This window comes from Nycticebus coucang, chromosome 22, assembly GCF_027406575.1.
Source record: "Nycticebus coucang isolate mNycCou1 chromosome 22, mNycCou1.pri, whole genome shotgun sequence".
Classification (NCBI taxonomy): Eukaryota; Metazoa; Chordata; class Mammalia; order Primates; family Lorisidae; genus Nycticebus; species Nycticebus coucang.
The window spans coordinates 8150617-8174940 of NC_069801.1; the positions used below are offsets into that span (position 1 = coordinate 8150617).

Genomic DNA, 24324 nt, shown 5'->3' on the forward strand with positions numbered 1-24324 from the left:
GCATTGAAAACTTAGGCTGAACTAGTGAAGCCGCCGAGGCCAAGAGGGGTCCCACGCGGGAGAAGGGCTGGACCAACGGATCGCCGCCCCGCCCCTACCCGGCCTCCGGCCCCGCCTCACCACGGGGCCCTGCCCCTTCCAGCTTCCGGCCCCGCCTCACCACGGGGCCCCGCCCCTTCCCGGCGTCCGGCCCCGCCTCACCACTGGGCCCCGCCCTTCTCTGGCCCCGCCCCTCCACCCTCTCAGACTAGCTGGGAATAGCCTCACTTAGCTTCGCAGAAACTAACCCAGAGGCGTGTCGCTTTACGAGTCCCTGGGCGCTTTCTCTCAGCTGGCCCCGCCTCGCGTCAGCCCAGACCCGCCCTCCGGCCCTGCACTGCCGGGCCCGGCCAGTGCTGCCTGCCAGTGTTTCCGGGCGGGCTTCCAGAGGCCGACGCACAAGATGGCGGCCCCGACGGGCAGGGGGAAGTGGTTGCGGCTCGGCCTTTGGCTCTAGCCTGGGGCTGGGGGCAGAGACGCGTTGCCCAGGTGACGTGTGGTCAGGGCGGCGCAGCCCTCGGTGAGGTGCAAGGCACGCTTGCTGCTATCCCCAAACCCCGCCGCCTCACCAGGCTTGTCCCGGGGCGGAACCAAAGGAAGGTCAGGCCCTGCAGCCCCTGCCGGTCCTGTCCTCCCTCGCCCCCGGACGGTCAGTGTGGGTGACTCACTTACGAGTTGACTTCAACCACGTGTAGCTTCCATGGCGGCCTTGGAGGCCCTGGGGGAGAAGATTAACATCCTGGAGGCAGAGACCGTCAAGGTTGGGGAGAGGGACCAACTGGGGAACGACTGTCCAGAGCAGGGCAGGTTACCACAGCGCTCCTGGAGGCAGAAGTGCGCCTCCTACGTGCTGGCCTTGAGGCCCTGGAGCTTCAGTGCCTCACTCACCCCAGTGGCCCTGGGCAGTGCTCTGGCATACAGATCTCATGGCGTCCTGGATCCCAGGCTGTTGGTGGGTTGTGCAGTGGCTGTCCTGGCTGTGCACGGGGCCGGCAATTTGGTCAACACTTATTATGACTTTTCCAAGGGTATTGACCACAAAAAGAGTGATGATAGGACCCTAGTAGACCGAATCTTGGAGCCCCAGGATGTTGTTTGGTTTGGAGTCTTCCTCTATACCTTGGGCTGTGTCTGTGCCGCTTGCCTCTACTCCCTGTCCCCTCTGAAGCTGGAGCACTTGGCTCTCATCTACTTTGGAGGCCTGTCTGGCTCCTTTCTCTACACAGGAGGTAAGAATTGGCCTGTTTCCTGTACTGCAGGTCTTAGTCGCATGTACTAGAAACTGCTGCTTTGTATAGGAGTTACAGGATTATCAAAGGTTCTTTTCTTTCTTTCTGTTTTTTTTTTTTTTGGTTGCAGTTTGGCTGGTGTTGGGTTCGAACCTGCCACCCTCAGTATATGGGGCTGGTGCCCTATTCACTGAGCCACAGGTGCCGCCCCAAAGGTTATTTTCTAAATTAGGCCACTTCACTTGAAATCTATAATGTGTGGGTCATGTTTATGGTTTTTTTGAAAATAGTTGAAAAGATGTTGGCTTGACTTAACAGATGTTGGGCATGATTCTATATGTGGACATTTTTAGTATCTAATTTCCTTTTGTGAATCATACTTTATAATGCCACAGTTTCAAGAATTAGTGGAATTGAATTTCAAAAGCTCAAAATTGTAGAGCTTATTATGTCCAGCTGTTTTGCTAGGTGACTTCTTACAGGAGGCTGATTGAGGTAGTAAGGTAGTAAGGGAAAAGTGGTCAAGCCCTATTTATTGAGCACCTTTTATGTGCCAGGCACTGTTCTATATGAACACAGCAGTCACAGATCCTTGCCCTTGTGAAACTTAAAACATATCATGAGAAAAGACAGAAATAAAAAATAGTAAATTATAGTTACAGTGACCAATGTTCAGGACCAAGTCACTTCCCAGGATGTGGATGTTTTTGGTGCTAAAGCCAGGAGAGTTCCTGGTAAACCAAGTTGACTTGGTCACCCTGACTTTAATATACATAAGATGATAAATGCTAAGGGGGGAAAAGTAGAGCAAAGAAGGGGGACACAGATTACTATATTAAATAGTTTAGATCAGGATAGGCTTTATCAAAAAAAGTAGTGCTTGAGCTGGATTGAAGGAGGTGAGAGATGAGGAAGTTGGCTAAGGAGGTATGTGGGGGAAGAGTGTTTTAGCAAAAGGGAACAGCAATTCCCAAAGGCCTTCCGGCAGCAGTTGGCCTGAAGAGCTTGGGGAACAGTGTGGAGTCCAGTGTCTGAATGAGGGAGAGAGTAAAGGTAGTAAGAGAAACAGAAGAATTTCATTTGGGAGAGTAGGGAGGCAGAACACAAATTATACAAGCCTTGTAGGCCACTGAAATGGAGCAGCCTTTGCAGGCTAAGGTATTGAGAGTGGATCGAGGGAATGGGCAAGGGTAGATGCAGGAAGAACATTAGGAAGTTCTTGCATAATCCAGGTAAGAGATGTTCAGTGGCTTGGATCCAGGGCGTGAATTGGATGTGCGGAAGAGAGAAACAGGAATTAAGCATAACTCAAAAGTTTTGACCTGAGCAACTGTGAGATGGAGGAAGTGGAGGGTAGAGGGTAGAATGGGTTTGGGGGGCGGGGGGGATCAAATTGACTTTGAACATCTTAGTGTCTGAGATCTCCAAGGGGTGATGTCAAATGTTTAGGTGGATATATATGAGTCCAAGTTCAGGGAAGACGTCTGGGCTAGAGATGTAGGTATTTGGGAGTCATTGGCATATAAAGTTTAGATCTGGGTGAGATTAGTAGAGGAGGGAGTGTTGGTAGAAAAGTGAGGAGGATCAGGACTGAGCCCTGGGGCACATTCGAACATTAACAGGTGGAGGAGAAGAGGAGGAGCAGGTAGAGGGGACTAAAAGGAGAACCAAGAAGCTATGGTGTCCTGGCAGCCACTTGTGAAATGATCAACAAGAGAAATCAATGAGGTGCTGTAATAGAAAGAATGAGGTGGTGGTGCTGAAGGAAAGAGACCCTCTCTGAAGATGACATTTAAACTAAAACTTGAAGGAAGGATAAGGAGTCAGCCATGGGACAGAATTGGAGTGTTATGGTGATTCCCACTCCTTTGGGGCTGAAGGACCAGCAAATGCAAATGTTCTGGGTGGAAGAGAGCCAGAGGGAGAATGAGATACAGTTGGAGAGGTGGGTGGGGGCTAGATTGTTCTGGTCTTTTTTTTTTTTTTTTCCTGAGATGGTCTTGCTCTGATGCATGGGCTAAAGTACAGAGGCACCATGGTAGCTCATTGTGTAATCTCAATTACCGGGCTCCAGCCATACTACTCCCACCTCAACCTCCCAAGTCGCTGGGACTGTAGGCACATGTTGCCATGCCTGGCTAGTTTTTAAAATTTTTTGTAGAGGTGGAGTCTTGCCATATTGCCCAGGCTGGTCTTGAACTCATGGCCTCAAGTGATCTTCTGCCTGGGGCTCCCAAAATGTTAGGGTTACAGGCTTAAGTCACCACGCCCATCCTCTGGGTTTAAAATGCCCAACTTCCAGGGCCCAGACCTTGGACCTCCTTTCACTGTCTTCCTTAGCTTCCTTGATGATTTTAGCCAGTGTCATGACTTCGGATGACAACTCTTAAACTGGTGACTCTCAAACTCACGACTCATATCCTACCTCTTAGTAACTTCTAGAGGCCACACAGAAACCAAACTCCTCTCTTTTCCCCAAAGTAACCAGCTCCACCTACAGTTTTTCCCATTTGTTCAGTGACAACTTCATCCTTTTAGTTCTTCAGGCCAAAGTCATGGGCATTGTCCTTGACTTTTCTCTCACATTTCACATCCAGTTTATCAGCAAGTTCTGATTCTACTTCCAAAATGCATTTGGGATCTGACCTCTTCTCATTATCTCCAACCACTAGGGTGGTTTAATACACAGCAGGCTCCTAACTGGTCTCTGCATGTGACCTTGTCCCTTTCAGGCTGTTCCCAAATCAGCTCCCAGAGTAATACTGTTATAGCATAAGGCAGCCATGTCAGTCCTGCTCAGAACTCTCCAGTGGCTCCCATCTCGTAAAGGCCAAAGTCTTTACAGTGAACCCCATGGGCTTATATTCCCTGGCTACCTGCTGTCCTCCCTGCAACTCTCTGACCTGCCTTCCTCTCTTCCTGCTCTCCCTGGGCTAGTCACACTGCCCTCCTTTCTGGTCCAGGACCATACCAGGAACGCCCCTTTCCCAGGTCCTTTGTAGTTCTTCTGTCTGGTGGTTCTCTGACCTCTAACCATTTGGTCAAACATCAACTGCCTAGTGAGGCCTTGCTCTCTGTCTTATTTAAAATTATACCCCCTTGCCCTCCCTGCTGCTCTTTTCTGCTTTATTTTTCTTCACAGCGTGTATTACCTTCATATAAAGTACTTCTTTGGTTAATTATCTTTCCTCTTAGACTGTGAGTCCCTTGTGGTTAAGGATTTCTGTCTCTCTCTCTCTCTTTTTTTTTTGAAACAGTCTCACTCTGTTGCCCTGGGTAGAGTGCTATGGCATCACAGCTCACAGCAACTTCAAACTCTTGGGCTCAAGCGATCTTCTTGCCTCAGCCTCCTGAGTAGCTGGGACTACAGGTGCCTGCCACAACGCCTGGCTAATATTTCTATTTTTGCTAGAGACAGGATTTTGCTCTTGCTTAGGATGGTCTGGAACTCCTGAGCTCAGGTAATCTACCTTCCTCAGCTTCCCGGAGTGCCAGGATTACAGGTGCGAGCAACCATATCCGGCTTTCACTTTATTCTTAGCTGACCCTTTAGTGTTCAGAACAAGACCTGGCATATAATTTTTTGTTTTTTGAGACAGGATCTCACTTTGTCACCCAAACTAGAGTACAGTGGCACAGTCACAGCTTACTGCAGCCTGCAGCTCCTTCTTCACCGTCCCAAGTAGCTATAATAGATTATAGGCGCATGCTACCATGCCCAGCTTTTTCTTTTTTAATTTTTTTTTGGAAAGTTGGGGGTCTTGCTGTGCTGCCCAGGCTGGTCTTGAACTCTTGGCCTCAAGCAGTCCTCCCAAATGCTGAGATTACGGGGATGAACTACAGCACCTGGCCCTGGCATTACAGTAACATTAGTTAATAAATTTTTATTAAATGAACAAATGGGAAGACATTGAAATATATCGAGCTGAGTAATGACATAATCTGGTTTCGTTTTTTTTTAAGTTGACTTCTATTGACATATAATTGACATCAGTGAAATGCACAGATCTTTAGTGTTACAATTTGATGAATCTCAATAAATGCTTATAGCTGTGTAACCCAGCTCCGTCAGGATGCAGAACATTTCCATCAGCCCTGGAAGCTTTGTGCTTCTTGCCCATCTATTCCACTCTCCTTGCCCTATCCAGAGCAACTTCTTTTCTGATTTCTTTCACATAGATTAGTTTTGCCTGATCTAGAATGGAACATAAATGGACCCATTCAGTATGAACTAGTTAGATATGCATGTATCTTAATTTATTTCAGTACAAACGCTTACATCTGGCTTCTTTTCGCAACATGTTTTTGGGATTCATCCTGTTGATGTGTATTAGTAGTTCCTTTTTATTGCTGGGCAGCATTCCCTTGTATGAATATACCATAATTTGTTTAACCATTCTCCTGTTCAAGGACATTTGGACTGTTCTGTATTTTGGCTATTCTGACTGAACGTTTATGTGCAAGTCTTTTTGTGTTTTCATTTCTCTTGGGTAAATGCCTAGGAATGGAACTGCTGGGAGAGAGGGTAGGTACTGTTTATTAAGAAACTGCGAGCTGTCTCCGAGTGATCATACATGGGTCATTATGAAAGTTTTGTGATACGCAAAAATCAAGAAACATAAAATCCTCGTACATGGAAACAAATGAAGCCCTCTCAGCAGCACTGATAAGCTGAGCAAGTGGAAACTTACACAAGTAGTCAGAAAGGATGCTGTGGACTATTTCTTAGAAGAGAAATAATGGACCATAACACAGTCTGTCTCAAAACTTTCCTGGTGACCTACGGACTGCATTACATTCCCACCCTTAATTATGTGAGGGCTCTAGTTGCCCTGCATCCTTGCCTACTTTCTGATTTATGTTTTAACAAATCAATTCTGGCTGCTTTGGCCCATTAGTATTTCACTGTGCAGGCTCATTCAGAAAATGGTGTTGGAAGGGGTGGGAATGCCTAAAAAGAAATGCAATCTCAAGTGGATTGCGTCTCTGAGTCTGGGGGAGCATACAAGCCTTGGGCTATATATTGGATGTGAGGACACAGGGCTTTCTCCCCAAGGGCTCTGTCCTTTTCTTGTGTCATATAACCTCAGGCACATTACGAGACCTTTCTGATCTCTAGAGTGGGTTTGTGCTTGGTTTTTGTGTGAGACCTATATAAGGTGAGGACACAGGCCTCTGCTCAACTTTACTCATGTCCCTTTTTGCCAAATGATCTGAGGAGGTGTTCTTGAAGAACTCAGCCAAAGGTTAAGGCTGTAGTGCTGTTGCGTTTTCTTCCACAGCCAGAGCCCTGAAGTAGGCTTGGGGAGCTGAGAAAATAAGCAAAAGAAGAAAGGGCAGCTGGTGAGGACACTTACTAGATCTGTGCCGGCAGTATCCCTGCCAGCCTCTTCTTTGGGCAGGAGTAGTCCCCTAAATGTGTGCGATATTGCAGGCGACATCAGTTTACTAATTTAGAAATAGAGCTGGCATTTTCTGCTTGTGGAAACTTCCTCCTGCATGGCATGTCCTCAGACAACCAAATTATTTCTCAAAACATAGCTTGGAGGGCATGAAATTGGCTTCCTGGGTGTTGGGGAGTGGGGCCCGACTGTGATGCCCTCCTTGGGCATGGTTGGTTCTAAAGCCAAGGAGCCTCAACTGCTAATGGGAAGGTAACCTTGGGCTGAATCTTGTTCCTTGGCTCTCATCGTTTTATTTTAAAATTTTTTTGGTGGCTGGGCATGGTGGCTTACGTCAATAATCCTAGCACTCTGGGAGGCTGAGGCAGGTGGATTGCCTGAGCTCAGTTCAAGGACAGCCTGAGGAAGAGTGAGACTCCCGTCTCTATTAAAAATAGTAAAAAACTAACTGGGTTTTGTAGCTGGGGCCTATAGTCCCAGCTACTTGGGATGCTGAAGCAAGGGAATGGAATCGCTTGAGCCCAAGAGTTTGAGGTTGTTGTGAGCTACAATGCCACAGCACTTTACCTAGGGCACAGAGTGAGATTCTTGTCTCCAAACAAATAAAAATAATTTTTTTTGAGACAGAGTCTGGCTGTGTTGCCCAGGCTGGAAAGCAATGGCATGATCATAGCTCACTGCACCCTCAAACTCCTGGGCTCAAGCAGTCCTCCTGCTTCAGCCTCCCAAAGGGCTGTGATTACAGGTGTGAGCCACTTTGCTGGGCTCCCGTGGTTTTAGATCCTCTGCAGACCACTGTCATTTATATCATTTTAAGCTGATTGAAATGTGCTTGATCACTAAGAGCTTTCTTTATTTTCTGATCCTATGGCCACACCTTGTAGCCTGGTTAGATCTGGAGTTTCTTAAGCTTCTGTAGCAGTATGTGTGTGGGTCACTTCTTTCAGTGGGCACCTGGCACCTGGTTTACTTTTTCAGTCTGAGTGGGAGGTTTTTCCTGACTTTGAGCCCAAATTCTAGGTGCTTGTTACTGTAGCTCTGTGTTCAGTTCAGCCTTCACACCAAGCATCAGGGAGTGAGCTGTGAACGAGCCAGACGCAGGCTGAGCCTTCATGGGACTTACAGTTTGATGGGAAAGGCAGTGATTATGTAATTGGAAGCTTGATAAGAGAAGTTTATAAAAGCAGTAGTCAGGTTGTCATGGATCAGGAGGACCGAATGTGGTTTAGGGAGTGAAGACAGGCTGTCCTTTGAGACAGAGTCTAATTTTGTACCCTGGGTAGAGTTCATGGCATCATAGCTGATATCCTTAAAGTACCTGCAAATCAGCATGTTACACGGATGATGAAACAATTGAACATAGACTTCTGGATAGCTGAAGCTACCAGAAGAAAATCTCTGAGCAGTGAGGAAAGTGAACATCACAGTGCCCAAGTTAACTCAGCCACCCAGAGGAAAAGTCTACACGTGACATAATACTTTGCCTTAGGTTGATTTTTTTTGAGACAGAGTTTCACTATTTCACCCTCAGTAGAGTACCGTGGCGTCACAGCTCACAGCAACGTCAAACTCTTGGGCTTGAGCAATTCTCTTGCCTCAGGTTCCCCAGTAGCTGGGACTACAGGCATATGCTACCATGCCTGGCTATTTTTTCTGTTTTCATTAGAGATAGGGTCTTGCTCCTGCTCAGCCTTGTCTTGAACTCCTGAACTCAGTCAGTCTACCTGCCTCAGCCTCTCAGAGTGCTGGAATTATAGGCATGAGCTACTGTGCTCCACCAGGAGAGGCTGTCTTGAGGAATGATCTTAAAGGGTCAGAAGGCCTTTGCCAAGCAGAGAGGGGTATCTGAAGGCCCTGAGGAACTGAAAAAAATCTCAGGGGAGGGAAGGGAGGAGAGACGGGCAGGGCCAGAGGTGATCTGGGATAAAGATCTGGGACTTTCATCCCCAGAGTGAGTTGCCGATAAATCTTTAAGACTTCTCAGTGTAGGCTGGGGGAAGGAGGGTGGTCAGGGTACGATTTCTAAAGACTCACTCTAACTGCCCTGTGGAGATTAGGGATGGGGAGAGACTGATTTGGAGAGTGTTTGGATTTGAGATTGGAATGAAATGGGATGGAGAGAATGGGCAGATTTGCCAAAAGTGAGATAGGCTTCGAAGTAGAATATCAGGACGAGTGGGAGTTAGGGGTGATTTTGTTTTAACCTCACGGGAACTGGGGAAGGGAAGCAGTATCATGACTCTTATGTCCTGACCATTTTGCTCATTGCAGGGCGAAACTTTCTTTTTGTGGGTTTTTTAGAGACCCTGAAGTTTCACTGTGATTCACTGGGTTTTTCAAAACCAGAAAAGGAGGCAGAGAAGTAGGGGGCTGGGCAGCTCTTCTCTGAGGGACTGGTCTCACAGAATCTCGCGGGAGTTGGGGAAGGGTGAAAAGAGCCAACTGGATTGTAAGACCATTAGATCCTTCCCAGTCTCTTCCATTGAACTGTGTGCACCCAAGTGCTGTCTGTTGAGGGATAACAGGAAGGGAAACTTGGGTACCAGCCTGGGAAGAGGGACTTGGAAACCTAACTGGGCATCCTCTCTGTACCTGTGTCACTGGAGAAGCAGGCAGATTTTGCTCTGGAGGGAAAGCAAGGGAATGAGTGCCTACCCTCATGGTCTAAGGATTCACGTTCCCAGCCAGAGGTGGCCTGCCTCTTGACTGGTGAATAGTCCTAAGTTCCCACCTTCATCTCACACCAACTCTTTCGGTTTTCTGGCCGCAGGAATTGGATTCAAGTATGTGGCTCTGGGAGACCTCATCATCCTCATCACCTTTGGCCCGCTGGCTGTGATGTTCGCCTACGCCGTCCAGGTGGGATCCCTGGCCATCTTTCCACTGGTCTATGCTATCCCCCTTGCCCTTAGCACCGAGGCCATTCTCCATTCCAACAACACCAGGGACATGGAGTCCGACCGGGAAGCTGGCATCGTCACGCTTGCCATCCTCATCGGCCCCACCTTCTCCTACATTCTCTACAACACGCTGCTCTTCCTGCCCTACCTGGTCTTCAGTATCCTGGCCATTCACTGCAGCATCAGCCTGGCTTTGCCCCTGCTCACTATCCCCATGGCTTTTTCCCTTGAGAGACAGTTCCGAAGCCAGGCCTTCAACAAGTTGCCCCAGAGGACTGCCAAGCTCAACCTCCTGCTGGGACTTTTCTATGTCTTTGGCATTATTCTGGCACCAGCAGGCAGTCTGCCCAAACTTTAAGGGAACCAGTAGCTTCCCCCACAACATGTCCCCTTTCTTAGAATGTATTAAGGTCAGAGCCACTAAGGAGGGAACGTGACTTGGCAGTGAGGGTACTAGGCATGGATGTGAACACCTACCTTTTTAAAATTATTATGATGTTCTTAAAGATAATCTGTTGTTTTTCTATTTCTTATTTTTTCATTTCTCTGGGCAACTTTGAAACTACTCTGGTATCAGAAAATGAATAAGACCCACCGTCCTTGTTTTATTTACACTTTGCACTAGAGGGCGTTGTCAAGTCATTTTACAATGGAACAGGCCAAGTTCATCCTTGTTCCACGCAGAATGTCTCAAGACTTTGTGAAGGAGCTGTCAGGTTTGGCCTCTGTCCTGAAAGAGCCACAGTACTAGGCGAAGTGTCATGCTGCTCCGTTGGTCTTGTGGGATGTGGTAATGACTAAGGTACCGTGGGAGCACCTGTCTCTTCCTCTCAGTGCTAGTGTCCTGAGACGAGCTGCCCAAGAGAGAAGGTCCCTCATTAACAGTGTTGTGGCTTCTGGCTTTTTGCCTTAATTGAGATTCAGACTTTCTTGTCCTTCATCTCCCCTTTCACTTCGTGTGACAGTTAGGGAAAGTATCAGATCAGCCTGCAGCAAGACAGGCAAGTCCAGGACTGGGAGGGAGAGAGACCCACGCTGGAGGTGGCTAAGAAATCACTCTCCTTTTGTATAAAAATAGTAGGTTGGCTGTTTTTCCCTCTGTAGAATCCGTTAGAATGACAGGAAGAGCTCTTAGTCCTTTCAGTAACTACCGGGAGCTGGAAATTGTGGATGCACTGCTATCCTTGCGGGACACTCGGAGCCACAGGACTCCTCCCCACCATCGCTTCTCCTAATGCTCCCCCTTGCCTACCCTCCATCCCTGTGGTGTCCCTGTTTTCCATTTGTGGAGCCAGACTATTGGGGTGACAGCACCTGAGTTAGGGACAGTTCCCCCTTCCCACAGCCATCGGATGGGCTGAACAGGGACAAACAAATGGACAAACAGTCCTGAGCCCTGTTCGGCCAAAGTGACAGGTCCTGCCAGTGAAGGAACAGTGTCTTCCTCCTTGAAGACAGACGTGCATTATTGACTCCGTTCTGCCCAAGCTGCCGTCATCTTGTAGAAGAAGAGTCAAGGGCTTCAGTGAAGTCACGCTCACAGAGGGAATTCCAGTGTTGATCATAGTGGCTTTTGACTGCATTGCCTGAGAGTAATTTCTGGGCTAGAATTACTCAGCTGCATTTGGTCCAAAACTAAAATAGATTAAAACCATCATCATTGTGCTTTTCTATTGTTACATTCATTCTGGTAGATACTTCTAGGTCTTGTTCTGCAGAAAATGACATCATAATCCGTCAGATCAGACTGATTATGATTCGGTTCCTTGAGTTAGAATTGGTTAGCTTATTTGGAAATTGCAAAAGTTCCTGTAAACTTAAAGGTGGTTTGTCTCCCAGAGAGCTGGAATCCTCAGTGTGCTCAGAGCCCAAAAGCAGGGAATGAAGGATGACCCTTCTCTCCTGCCCTTCTTCCAGCACCATTTTTGTTCCATGCCTGGCTTGTGGCATTTCGGTGCTCACACAGAGTTTTGCCTTCAGAAAATCTTGTCATTCTCACTTAGGGCTCACCCCTGAAGCTGGAGGACCAAGGGCTCCCTGCATCCATGGACCAGACCCGCCTTTGTGGCTGCTGCTCTCGGGTGGTTAAGCTGCTTCACTGTGCCACAGTGGCTCAGATTTTAATGCATGCATATTTTTATATACAAATATTCCCAAAGGCTAAATTTGATGCCAGGTTTTATATTCAGGTCATTATAATTTGTATTATGTCTGTGTTTCTACGAAGGTTTTCTTTCGCCTTTTTCTTATGTCCTTGTTTCTATGAAAGTTTTGTTTAGACTTTTTCTTAATTAAAACAAGAGAGAAAATGTTCATTCCTGGTCTGGCTTCTGTTTTTCTCTGTTTCATTCTTACTTCTTTTATTGTCTGAGTGTGAATTCAGACTCATCAATCTCCAGGGGACCAGGGCAGGGACATTGGACATTTGGAGTGGGTGAGGACCACTTGGTCTTTGGTAATGAATTTGGACAGGTTTTGACCAGATTTGATGGGTCCTTACAAAAGGCAGTAGGGACCACTAGGAGCTAGTACAGATTTGCCAAGTGCCAGTCAGCAGCCAGGTTACATTAACCTTGCTTCATTTTTATTTTTTCTTGAGAGGGTGACTGCTGATAGAGAGCATGCAGCAGATTGAGTACCTTGGGGTTTCAGCTAGGCCAATATATATCCTATAAGCAAGGCAGAGATATGCGGGTTGGCCCTCAGTGTAATTAGACGAATTCCTGAGAGACTGAACAAGTGGGAGAGAGCTGACTGGTTGGGAAGTTGGTGTCAGCTGGGAAGGGAGCCTGTGGTGGCACGTGCAAGCCCTGTCCTCTGCCCTTTGCTCAGCTGCATTCACCACCTGTTATTAATGACTCCAAAGAGGCAGCCAAAATTGCGGGTTTCATGAACCTTGGAGGAAGAGCTTGCAAAATGACCCACAATTAGGATCCTCATAAATCAAAAGGGTGATTTGATGGGTCAAAAGAAAAATTTAGCATGAATAAATAACAAAGCAACATACCAGGTCCTAAAAATCAACAGCACAAACATCAGGAAGGGGGAGATGTGCAGCACGGTAGCCAGGGGGATGCGGGTGTGTATTCTATCAGTGACTCTGGAATTGGACACCCTGTGCCTTTAATTTTTTGAGTCAGGTTTATTCTCCTCTCTGGGCTAGTGGTTAGAAATTCAGCCCCAGCCACCGGTTGAGCCCCATCCCATCTGTCTTGATCACCCAGGACTCCTGTGCCTCTGTGAGGCCAGAAGCCAGGGATTTTGGCTGGGCCCTTCCTCCTTTTGCTTACCATCTATGAGGTCACCTCTCTACTACTTGTTGCTGGGGTTCAGCCATGGAATCTACCCTTGTCTTGGACACTGTTCCCCTGGAAAGGTTCAGAGCACTCATTCCTGCAGGCCTGGGCCCTGCCACCTCATTCCCATTTCTTCCCAGTGTTGGGGTCTACCATTTTCCCTACAATCTACCCCGTGCACCTCCCCTACTCAAAGTGTTTCCCTTTTTTTCCCCACCCTTTGCAGGACCTTTGCCCAAAATCCCACCCAGGGGACCTCTAGAAGCTCAGTGCTGGCTTCTTCTAGAGTCAGGTGGAGAAATGTGAATAAGTATGATGTCTTACTGACTTTTCTGTTACTCCTATATTAAAAACAATGCCTGAGCCTGTGACCTGGCCTGAAGCTCAGTCCGAGTCAGTAATGAGCTCCAACTTCCATGAGGGCTAATGGGCTGGGCTCCAAGGTTGAGTTAATAGGAGATTAGAGTTCAGAACAAGGAAGCCAGAAGTCCTGCCCATCCCTGTGTTGGTCATTCCACATGCAGTGCTGGGCCAGTCCTGGGCACCTTTTTCCCTTCATTTCTTTTTTCCAGGTAGAGGCAATAACTTGCCATGGATGTAACATATGTGAATTTCAGCAAGGCATTTGACAATCTGCTATGAAATGTGGAATGGACGAAAATACAGTCAGAGGAGCTTTATTTCTACGTGCGCACATGGGTGCGTTTTCACTTTGGTAACACCCATGGCAGAGATTTTATATTTCTCAGTATGGGAACCACATTTTGAAGATGTTATTGCCACACAGGATCTTGTCCAGAAAGCAGTTGGCAGGTTGGTGAGGGCTCATGAAAAAAAAAAAAAAAAGCCACATCATACTGGAAAGGAGAAGGCTGTCTCAGGGAAGAGGGATTGAGCTTTTGTCCCCCCACCCCCTTTATTTTTTTTGCATGTGAATTCAAAATGTAAAACTAGGAGCGGTGAGTGAAAGTTACGTATCCCCAGCTTTAAGCTCTTAGGTCAGGAAGACCCTTCTAGTCATTGGAGAAATCAATAAGTGGGACGTTCGGAATGTTCTGGTGGAGGTGAGTTCCTCATAACCAGAGGCATTCAAGTGGAAGAATAATTCCTCACCAGGAACATGAAAGTAAAGAATCCCATCAGCAAGGGCTTTGATGAAAAGACTTTAAGGGTCTTCCAGTCCTGTGATATAATTGTTCTGTTGTTAGGGGATTGTCTCAGACCTGAATCCAGGGGTTGGGAGTACAGAGTACAAGAAATTTATTGACATTTCTCCTTGATGTCAGATTGTTCTCTACCTACTCTTCTGTGATGATATTCCTTTTTTTTTTTCTTGAGACAGAGTCTCACTCAGTCACCCTGGGGTTGAGTGCCATAGCGTCATAGTTCACAGCAACCTCAAACTCTTAGTCTCAAGCGATTCTCTTGCCTCAGCCTCTGGAAAAGCTGGGACTACAGGTGGCTGCCACTATGCCCAGCTATTTTTTCTTTTTTCTTTTGGAGACAAGATCTCACTCTTACTCAAGCTAGTCTGGAATTTCTGAGCTCAGGCAATCCATCTGTCTCGGCCTCCCAGATTACAAGTATGAGCCACTGCACCAGGCCGATTGATATTCCATTTTTAAAAAGATTATATATAGGCGGCACCTGTGGCTCAGTGAGTAGGGCGCCAGCCCCATATGGCGGGTTCAAACCCAGCCCTGGCCAAACTGCAACAAAAAAATAGCCGGGCGTTGTGGCGGGCGCCTGTAGTCCCAGCTTCTCGGGAGGCTGAGGCAGGAGAATCACGTAAGCCCAAGAGTTAGAGATTGATGCTGTGAGCTGTGACGTCATAGCACTCTACCCAAGGGCGGTACAGTGAGACTCTGTCTCTACAAAAAAAAAAAAAGATTATATATATATATAGGTCGAACATGGTAGCTCATGCCTATAATCCTAGCACTCTGGGAGGCCAAGGCAGGTGGATTGTTTGAGCTCAGGAGTTTGAGACCAGTCTAAGCAAGAGCAAGGACCACCCTCCAACCCCCTGCCCCTGGCCCCGTCTCTAATAAAAACAGAAAAATTAGCCAGGTATCACGGCAGGCGCCTGTAGTCCCAGCTACTCTGAAGGCTGAGGCAAAAGGATGGCTTGAACCCAAGAGTTAGAGGTTCCTGTGAACTGGGTTGTCATAGCACTGTACCCAGGACAACAGAGTGAAACTTTGTCTCAAATAAAAAAAAAAGATTATATATATAGATACACACACACAGTTGATTGAACCCTTGAAAGCCCTTGAAGTGAGGTAGATGACAGCTCCTTACCTCTGAGCCCTCAGGACCACTCTGCTGCTAATGGACTATCAGCCTCTTTCATTACAGGCTCCGAACTGTGCAGGTTGGTGTAAAACTAGTGCCTCTGGCAAGAACCTGGCACTTGGGTCTCAGCCAGTTGACATTTGTGATTTGCCCTTCATCAAATTGGGACAGCCCTCCTACGGCAAGTGACTAAGCCAGGAGCCGAATGGTAGTGTAAACCAAGCTGGTCCCTACTCCAGGAGGTGGCAGGGGCTGAGTCCCAGCCCGGGGAGACTTGCAGATGCTTCCTGGGGTGGGAGAAAGGCTGTAACTGCAAAGCACAGGCCTACTTGTGAAGACGCAGGAGTTCTGGGAGGACTGCTGCAGGGGTAACAGGAAGTTGGTCTGGGGTCCTACTGCGATGTTATTATGTTGAGAGGCAAGGCTCTGCGTGCTGTGAGTCAAGGGGTACTCCAAAGTCCACACTCCTGCACTTCTGCCGGGTCCTTGCTCCTCACTTCCCCCAGGTTGGCTTAGAATTAATTACCCTCCTATTAGGGTCACAAATGGGTTTCACAGGGAAGACAATGGCATGGTGTGTATTATGCACCTATTAATTTGTTAACATGTTTATCATCAATTTCCCCCAGCAAGTGGTGCAGACTATTTTATTTGCTATCTTGTCTCAGCACTGGCGCGGTGCATGGTGGAACACAGCAGGTACTCCATAACTGGTGGTTGAATGGCTGAATTACAGGGGAGGGACTGGACCCTCTGGGGCTCACTGACAGGTCTCAGAGTTTGGATCACTACATCACATCAGCTGGCCTACCCTGAGCACCAAGGACAAGTGGGTCCCACTTGGGACTGGGAGTGGAAAGGAACAGTGGCAGTAACTCCTAGGAGCTTTTAAGATCCTGTGCATATTCCTGACACGAAAGCCTTTAAATAAATAGGTGTCAGGTAACTGGTGGAGTGAATGGCAATGATAAAGCTCTCATTTGTTGAATGTTCACTAGGGGCCAGACCCTGTTCCGATACTTAAAAACATTCCTTTATTGTTCTTAACAACTCCACGAATGGGGTATTAAGGTCTGTTTTTCATAAGAGAGGAAACTGACGTGCAGGGTGATGATTAAACCTTCTCAGGATCACCCCCCGAGTAAGTGAGGGAACCACGGTTCAAACCTTTGTCTGTTTCACCGCAGGTTCTGCTCCTGTCTCTCTGTCTGCCTATAGTGCCTTGTACACGGGGACTCAACGCACAGGTCTGCCCTTAGGAGTGGGAGGGTGAGGAAGAGGAAACAAGCTCTCAGTGGTGGGTGCCTGAGACGGGGCTTCAGAAGGATCAAAGACCAACATGGCCATCACAGGTACCCTGTAGCCTAGGTGGGGGCTCCTAGAGGTGCTGGCAAGTGTGTGAGTGATTGGGCCAGTTACAGGCCATGCAGGTGGCCCGGGGCCTGGGCTGGGAAAGTGGCCCATGTACTAGTGTCAGGAGGTGGTGTTCCCATCAGGATGGGGTGGTCATCTCTTGGCTGGTGACATTCTAAGGCAGGAAGCAGACAGCCTGAGACTGGCAGAAGAGAGGAGCAGGTGGAGGGACAGGAGGTGCCCAGGGTCCGCCAGGCGCTGCTTTCCACCTTGGCACTCGTCCACTGCACTCGGGTCTTCAAGGCGAGGTCCCCTTGGGCTCTCTGCCCTGTGCCCCCTAGTACCTCCTGGTTTCCCAGGAGACCAGCTCTGTGGGAAAAACAGTTAAACCCACTTGTCTACCTTGCTCTGGCTAGTTGGGCCAAAGCTTCCAGTTGAAGTCAGCCCCCCTCCACATAATGGGGAGTGGCTATGCTCAGCCAGGATGATGGAGAAGATGGCCCATTCTCTGTGTTTAACCTAAGCACAAGTTTATTATGTTTTCATCCTCCATCTCCCTATCTTCATTTTTCTCTTCTCTTGAAGTCCTCACCCAGCCACTAGATCAGCGTGCCTACATCAGGGGCATGGGAGTAGCAGTGGCCAAGCTCCTAGAAACTGCCCAGTGACTGCCCCCTGAGAATGTGGCTGGCCACCTTGGGGGGAGGATGAAGGGAGTCCCTCTTCCTTTAGGGTGGGGAGCAACCCCTATGGTTATAGGGTTGTTTGGGTTCAGTGTGCTTGTGTTAAAGGAGAGGCTGACACATGTCACCCATGGAATATATCAACCACAGAGCACTGAGGGTAGAGATGGGGCTGCTGAGTGGAGCTGTCAGGAAGGCTTCTGGAAAGAGGTAATGATGAACAGTGACAATGAGTGATAAGATTTCTAGGAAGGCTCAGGCCTGTAATCCTAGCACTTTCGAAAGCTGAGGCAGGTGGATTGCTTGAGCTCAGAAGTTCAAGACCAGCCTGAGCAAGAACGAGACCCTGTCTCTACTAAAAACAGAAAAACTAGCTGGGCATTGTGGCGGGCACCTGTAGTCCGAGCTACTCAAGAGGCTGAGGCAAGAGAAATACGTGAACCTAGAAGTTGGAGGTTGCTGTGAGCTGTGGTGACACCACAGCACTCTACCCAGGGTGACAGAAGAAATGACCATGAAGGGTGATTGTTCCTGGGAAACCAAGGTGCTGGTGGGCAGCTGTCCCTGATTCCCCAGCTGGAGAAAGCTGAGTGATTGCTGCCTGGGAGAGTGAGTCAGCCTCTCCTGGTGACTGGATTATTGAGGCAGGTACACCAAGGGCATTCTGACCATGGCCAAGGTCAAAGCCTTCCAAAGAAGGAAATCCCTGACACCTCCTTGCTCAGAAACAAACAGGAGGAGGTAGTGGAGTGTTTAATCACCTAAATCTGCAGATACCTAATTAAGATGAATGGCCCTGAGAGATGGGCACCTGGGCCCCAGGAGGCTGTCCTGGGAAGCAGGGGTGCTGTGCCCAAGTCTCCTGTGAAGCAGAAGAGCCCTTCAGCTCTGGGCTGCACGAAGCCAAGGGAATGCCCAGTGAGGAGGAGCCCAGATGTGGAGGAGATGCTGAGAGGGTCGTATGTCATCACTATCACCAACTGGGATCCTGCCCTGCCCCAGGAAAACTCATGATAAACATACACACCACTGGCCTTTAAGGACTCACAGTAAGCTGGTGGAGAGAGTGCACATAATAAATTATCCTGATGCCATCCCAAGTGTCATAATGAGGATGCAAAAGGCTGTGTGGGGATGAGTGTAGGAGAGATTAATTTCTCCAAGCTCCATTGTTCTAAACTTTGATCCAATACCCTCTGGCGCCCTCTGCAGGTGGTGGCAAGATCAGTCACGATTTCCTTCTTTTTTTCCCATCCTTTATCCTAACTCAAGGACCAGTCACAGTTTATTAGCAATTACTGTATATGTTACGGGCACTTGGCTAGGCTCTGGGCGGTGTAATGGTAAGTAATACATGGTCCCTATTGCTCACCCTCTGTGAGCTTCCAGTTCCTCCTCTGCAAAGGAGGACGATGGTATTTGCCTTGTAGGGTGGTTTAAGTAAAATAGTGCTCATAGAGTACTTAGCACAGTGCCTCATGTGCAGTAGGCACTTCATAAAGTATGTCCCCTTTCTCTTCTCACTGATGAATATTTTAGGATGTGGCTCTTTTTATATAATCTTGGACTTTCCTTCCAAAGGGCAGAGGACCCATAGCACAAGGCCCAGTACATTCATTTATTCATTCAACAAGCATTTGTTGAGCACCCAATAAGTACCAGGAACTGTGTTAAAAACTAAAAACAGGGCTCAGCGCCTGTGGCTCAAGCGGTTAAGGTGCCAGCCACATACACCTGAGCTGGCGGGTTTGAATACAGCCCAGGCCCACCAAACAACAATGATGGCTGCAACCAAAAAATAGCTAGATGTTGTGGCAGGCGCCTGCAGTCCCAGGTATTTGGGAGGCAGAGGCAGGAGGATCTCTTGAACCCAGGAATTGGAGGTTGCTGTGAACTGTGATGCCATGGCATTCTACCCAGGGTGACAGCTTGAGGTTCTGTCTCCAAAAAAAACAAAAAACAACTAAAAACAGCATGAGGCTCAGCACCCGTAGCTCAGTGGTTACAGCACTGGCTGCATACACCAGGGTTGGCAGCTTCAAACCCAGCCTGGGACCTGCTAAACAACAATGACAACTATAACAAAAAATAGCTAGATGTGGTGGTGGTCGCCTGTAGTCCCAGCTATTTGGGAGGCTGAGGCAATGGGATCACTCAAGCTCAAGAGTTTGAGGTTGCTGTGATCTATGACACCATGACAGTCTACCCAGGGCAACAGAGTGAGACTCTGTCTCAATAAATAAATAAATGAATGAATAATAAAAACAGAACATGAACAAGGCCAGATGTCTGTCCTCATGAAGCTTAGTAAAGGAGATGGAAGAGAAAAGGAACAACTATGCACTGGGAAAGTGTATGCAATGGTCAGAATGTTTGTGTCCCCCAAAATCCTTTTTTTTTTTTCTGAGACAGAGTCTCAATCGCCCTGGGTAGAGTGCTGTGGCATCACAGCTCACAGCAACCTCAAACACTTGGGCTTAAGTGATTCTTTTGCCTTAACCTCCCAAGTAGCTGAGACTATAGGCACCAGCCCCCAAATCCATATTTTGAAACCTAATCCCCAACAGCCAGAACACCTGGCTATTTTTTGGTTGTAGTTGTCATTGTTTGGCAGGCCTGGGCTGGATTTGAACCCACCAACTCTGGTATATGTGGCTGGCACCCTAGCCGCTTGAGCTACAGGCAGCGAGCCCCCAAATCATATTTTGAAACCTAATCCCCAATGTAATGGTATTAGGAAGTGGGGACTTTGGGAGGGGATTAGGTCACTAGAGTAGAGTCCTCATGAATGGGATTAGTGATTATAAAAGAGACCCCAGAAATTGCCTTGTCCCTTCTAATGAGTGAGGACATAGCTAAGAGGTGTCATTTGTAAACCAGAATGTGGGCCTTCTCTGGATAACCAAATCTGCCTTGATATGGACTTCCCAGAACTGTGAGAAATAAATTTCTGTTGTTTGTAAGCCACCTAGTTTATGGCATTTTGTTACAGCAGCCTGAATGTGTCAGGAGTGGGGAGTCCCTTTGGCAGTTCCCTAAGGGGCTCTGACACCAGTACAGGGTTCCACGCAGAAATCAAAGGATGACAATTTGTAGCCTTTCTGTCCAGTGAGCCAAGCCTGGCTGTGCTGAGACTGGAATCCCAACAGGGTGACTATGAAAAAGTTGGGGGTCCTGGTCTTGGGGCTTTTGTTACTGAGAAATAATGGCTTGCTGCCCAACATGCTCAGAAGCCAATACTATGGAAGCAACTTTTGAGAAAAGAAAACCTTTACTGCGAGTTGAGTGGCAAAGAGACAGGAGGTGACATTCAAATCTATCTCTGCAAGCTGGGGTCTGGGGACAGGTTTTGTAGGCAGAGCATAATGAGAAAGACAGGAAAATGCACCAAGACATGATGTGATTGGGTTACACAAAGAGGTGATACTGGGTCCTTGGGTCTTATGTCTGTACCACAGCAAAACAAAGCACCCCTTGCTTCTTAATTTAGTCCCTGTTCCTTGACCTGGGTACACTTAGGTTCCACCTGTGGTTGAATTTTTTATTCCAGCACACTGTGGGGTCACCAGTAGGGCACACCTGGTTCATCTGGGCATGCCCAGTTTATGGGACTTGTGACCTGGGGGGCAAAACGTAGCCAAATTGAATTGGTTCTGTGCTCACAGGTTCTCATCCAAATGCTCCACAGCCCTGGGGGCCCAATTGTTGAGCAGGTGCCAAGAAATACTGGATGGAGAAAGAGATTGTCCTACTGGTAACCATGAGGGGCCTGTCCTTTAGAGGGCCTCCAAAAATCTCTAGGTTTAAGGGAGTGGTGGCATATCCTGGGGTTGCAGTCCAAGTTCAAGAAGAGAAGAACATCCAGAAAATGTCCGGATGTTTATGTTATGTTATGTTATGTGCACATGCTTGTGTGTGCACTTAAATACAGGCAGGGACACTAGCCACCCTGCAGGGGGCAGTTATTACCCTGGGAATTGAGCAGGCACTGAACATGAATGGAACCCAATGCAAGGAGGGACACCTTGTAAAACAATCTCAATTACCAGATAACCAGTCTCCGTGCAATTCCAGAGAGGATAAAAGGAAACCATGGGGGCTGTGAGCAAATGATAGCCCAGAGCTGCTCTGGGCAGAGGCAGGGAGGTGGAGCCCTTCCTTATCCTGCCAGCCCAGAACAGACGTTGGGCGCAGGGGCTGGTGGCTGTGCTGAAAAGAGCCAGGCCTTTTCCAAGAAGGAATAGAGAGGGGATGTGAGGAAGGAAGATAACCAAGGCAGCCAAGCGGGCGAACGCCTGGGCGGGGGTCGTTGTTGGGGTGGCTGAGCTAATCCCCTCTGCCTGAGAGCTGAAAGCAGACTAGTTTTCCCCGGAGAAGCCCTGCCCTGGAGACACACTGCCTGCCCCGGCAATCCCGGATGCTCATTCCCTTGTCCCTCTCCACGGCGGCAGTGGGAATGACACCTCCCTGTCTAGGCTCCCCAACCACAGTCCCAGTGACAGCCCCTATGCTCTGGATCTGGCAAGAGTTTGGGGTTCGCCAAGCCCATCTCCCAGTGTGTCTCACCCCACCTCCCCATGGCCTTGACAGGTGTATACTAGCTTGTTTCAGGGGCTGAGCATCTAGGTGACTCACTCAAGGCCACACAGCCACGGAATGGCAACACCAGCACCACCCAGTCGGCTCTCTTCTGCCTCTAATGCAGCGCTCAATCAGTTAAAAATCTTTTTCATTTTCCACACTTCTTTTCTTCTGAAGGGGAGGAAAAAGCATAATGGGTTGTTGTTTTAAAAATCTCATTTTCAATTTAAATCGCCTTTAAAATGTTGAAAGAGTCACAGCTGCTTCTCCATTGTCTTTCTGTCCCTTCCCCTTTACTGCCTCGCCTTCTCTCCCCTAACCCTTTCTGCAGCTCCTCATGCCGGGGGTGGGAGAAGAGGTAGTGTAGAGGGGCCCATCAGAGGGAGGGCCTCAGCGGTCCCCACGGTTTGAAGTGAGGGAGGATGCTGTTTGCCTTGTGCAGTGTGACTGCAGGGAGTCAGCCTTGGGCCTGAGCAGTCTCAGACAAGTCACCGACAGAAAGTGCACTGCCACGTTTCACCACCCTCGCTGCCGTCGAACCGATGAGGGTCGTGTAATGCGTGTTATATTAAAGACGCAGAGCAATTTCCTGAGAGATGATAGCTCCCATTTTACAGAGGAGGAAATGGAGGCACCTTCAGCAAGTTAAGCATCCATCTCTCAGTATTCCCAGAGAGATACAGGAGCCCAGGGTCACAGAGCTGATGGCAGAGCCAGGAGGAGAAGCCAGGTCCTTTGACTCCTAACCCAGTGCTCTTCCCACTGTGCTGTACGGTGTGGGCGAGTGTCCTGTCCTTGGTCCCAGCCTCATGGAGGCAGACGTGAGGTTAGGGGACTTGTGGCTTCCAGGTTCCTCCTGAGGCTGAGGCCCAGCCCACCAGAGATTTTAAAAAACAAAAAGAAAAACAACAAAAAAACAAGCAAGAGGCTGGCCTGATCTACCGAGAGCAGCAAGGATGGCTCCCGGGTGAGGATAAATCCCCGGTGAGGGGTGAGGATAAATGCCGGCAAGCAAGGGGCCGCTGATTGAGAGATAATCTCCCTGAGAAGTGATGGTACCAGTTGCTCCTGCAGCTGCAGGCTGCATCTGGGCCCCAGTGCTGACGCACACTCCACCCCCATATCTGCGTTGTCACGGCTTGTTGGAATAACAGATGTTATTGTCCTCTGTTCCTGTCCCTTTGTCCCTAATAGGCACTTAAGTGCAAGGAGGGGGGGACAAAAAATGGAGAGAGAATCGTGTAACTATTTCAGGTGCTTTTCGGAAGCTGCACTTGTGTGGGACTGGGGGTTTGGGATAGAATTGATATAAGGAAGAATCCCCTTTTCCCTGCCTTGAGTGTTCCTAAGGTAGATCTGCGGGAGAAACTGTGTCCTGTTGGCCCAGGACAGTGGGTGCTGAGGACTAGTTCTCAGAAGTAATGCCTTGTCTTGGTGCCCCGTAGCTCAGTGGTTAGGGCGCTGGCCACATACACCAGGGCTGGCGGTTCGGGCCCAGGACTGCTAAACAACAATGACAACTGCAACAAAAAAATAACTGGGCGTTGTGGTGGGCACCTGTAGTCCCAGCTACTTGGGAGGCTGAGGCAAGAGAATCACTTAAGCCTGAGAGTTTGAGGTTGCTATGAGATGTGATGTCCCATGGCACTGTACCAAGGGCGAAATAGTGAGACTCTGTCTCAAAAAATAAAAAAGGAAGGGATGCCTTCCTTCTCTCTGAGATCTGCTCCTGCCTGTACCTAAGCTGATGTTAGAGGGAAGGGACACTGGGGACCTCTGGCCTTCTGCCTGGACTCCCACAGTTTGGAAGATTGAATGAGATCAAGATCTGCCATTCTTGTTTGAGTTTTGTTTCATTTGTTCATTCATTCATTCATTTAACAATTTGCTAGGCACATTCTGAAAGGCCTATTTCTGCCCCTAAGAGCAGCAGGCTGGTTTGCAGTGAAAACTTTTCATGGAAAGGACAGTACATCCTCTTATATCAGGTCAGCCATAGCTGTGATTTAATGGGAGCTCAGAGGCTCTCCTGCACCTAAATAGCTCTGCATCAACCTGCCTCGGTGCTCCGGATTCCACCATTAGTCAGTCCTTAGAATGAAGGCATTATATTTCCCACAGGTCCTCGCTAAAATTCAAGTGCAGAACTGAGGAGGTTCTCACAGAGGGGAAAAAAATGTGCCTGTCACCATGGAGAACAGAGGATTGGGCCTTAAAATGAATGCTGCGCAAGATGGGTAAATTTTAATGGGAAAAAGAGGAGGCATGCCCAGCCTTTGGGCTGCTGCCCTGGAGGGAGGACAGAGGGGCTGTTTGAGAGAATTAGAATTTAGGGGAAGTAGTTCCGAGTGAGACCTGGCCATGTACATACCTGGTTGCCCAGTTCTGCTTTGAGACTGGCTATGGAAGCTCATATTTCCAAGGCACTATCCCAGCCTTTCTGGCCCTCCTGGGAGTGGAGAATGCATTTTGATGCTCTTCCAACCCTCAAAACAGGAAAGCTCAGACACTAGGCCACCTCTGTCCCCATAGGTCCCTCCCACCAT

At 48.4% G+C, this 24324-nt stretch overlaps 1 protein-coding gene across 1 annotated transcript; it reads left to right on the top strand.

Annotated features, from left to right (window-relative positions):
- The first annotated feature begins 292 nt into the window (after positions 1–292).
- Positions 293–10127, top strand: UBIAD1 (UbiA prenyltransferase domain containing 1). The gene is made up of 2 exons (XM_053576885.1): positions 293–1268; positions 9441–10127. The coding sequence occupies exons 1-2, from the start codon at positions 740–742 to the stop codon at positions 9926–9928; spliced, it is 1017 nt and encodes a 338-aa protein (XP_053432860.1). The 5' UTR covers positions 293–739; the 3' UTR covers positions 9929–10127.
- The last annotated feature ends 14197 nt before the right edge of the window (positions 10128–24324 follow it).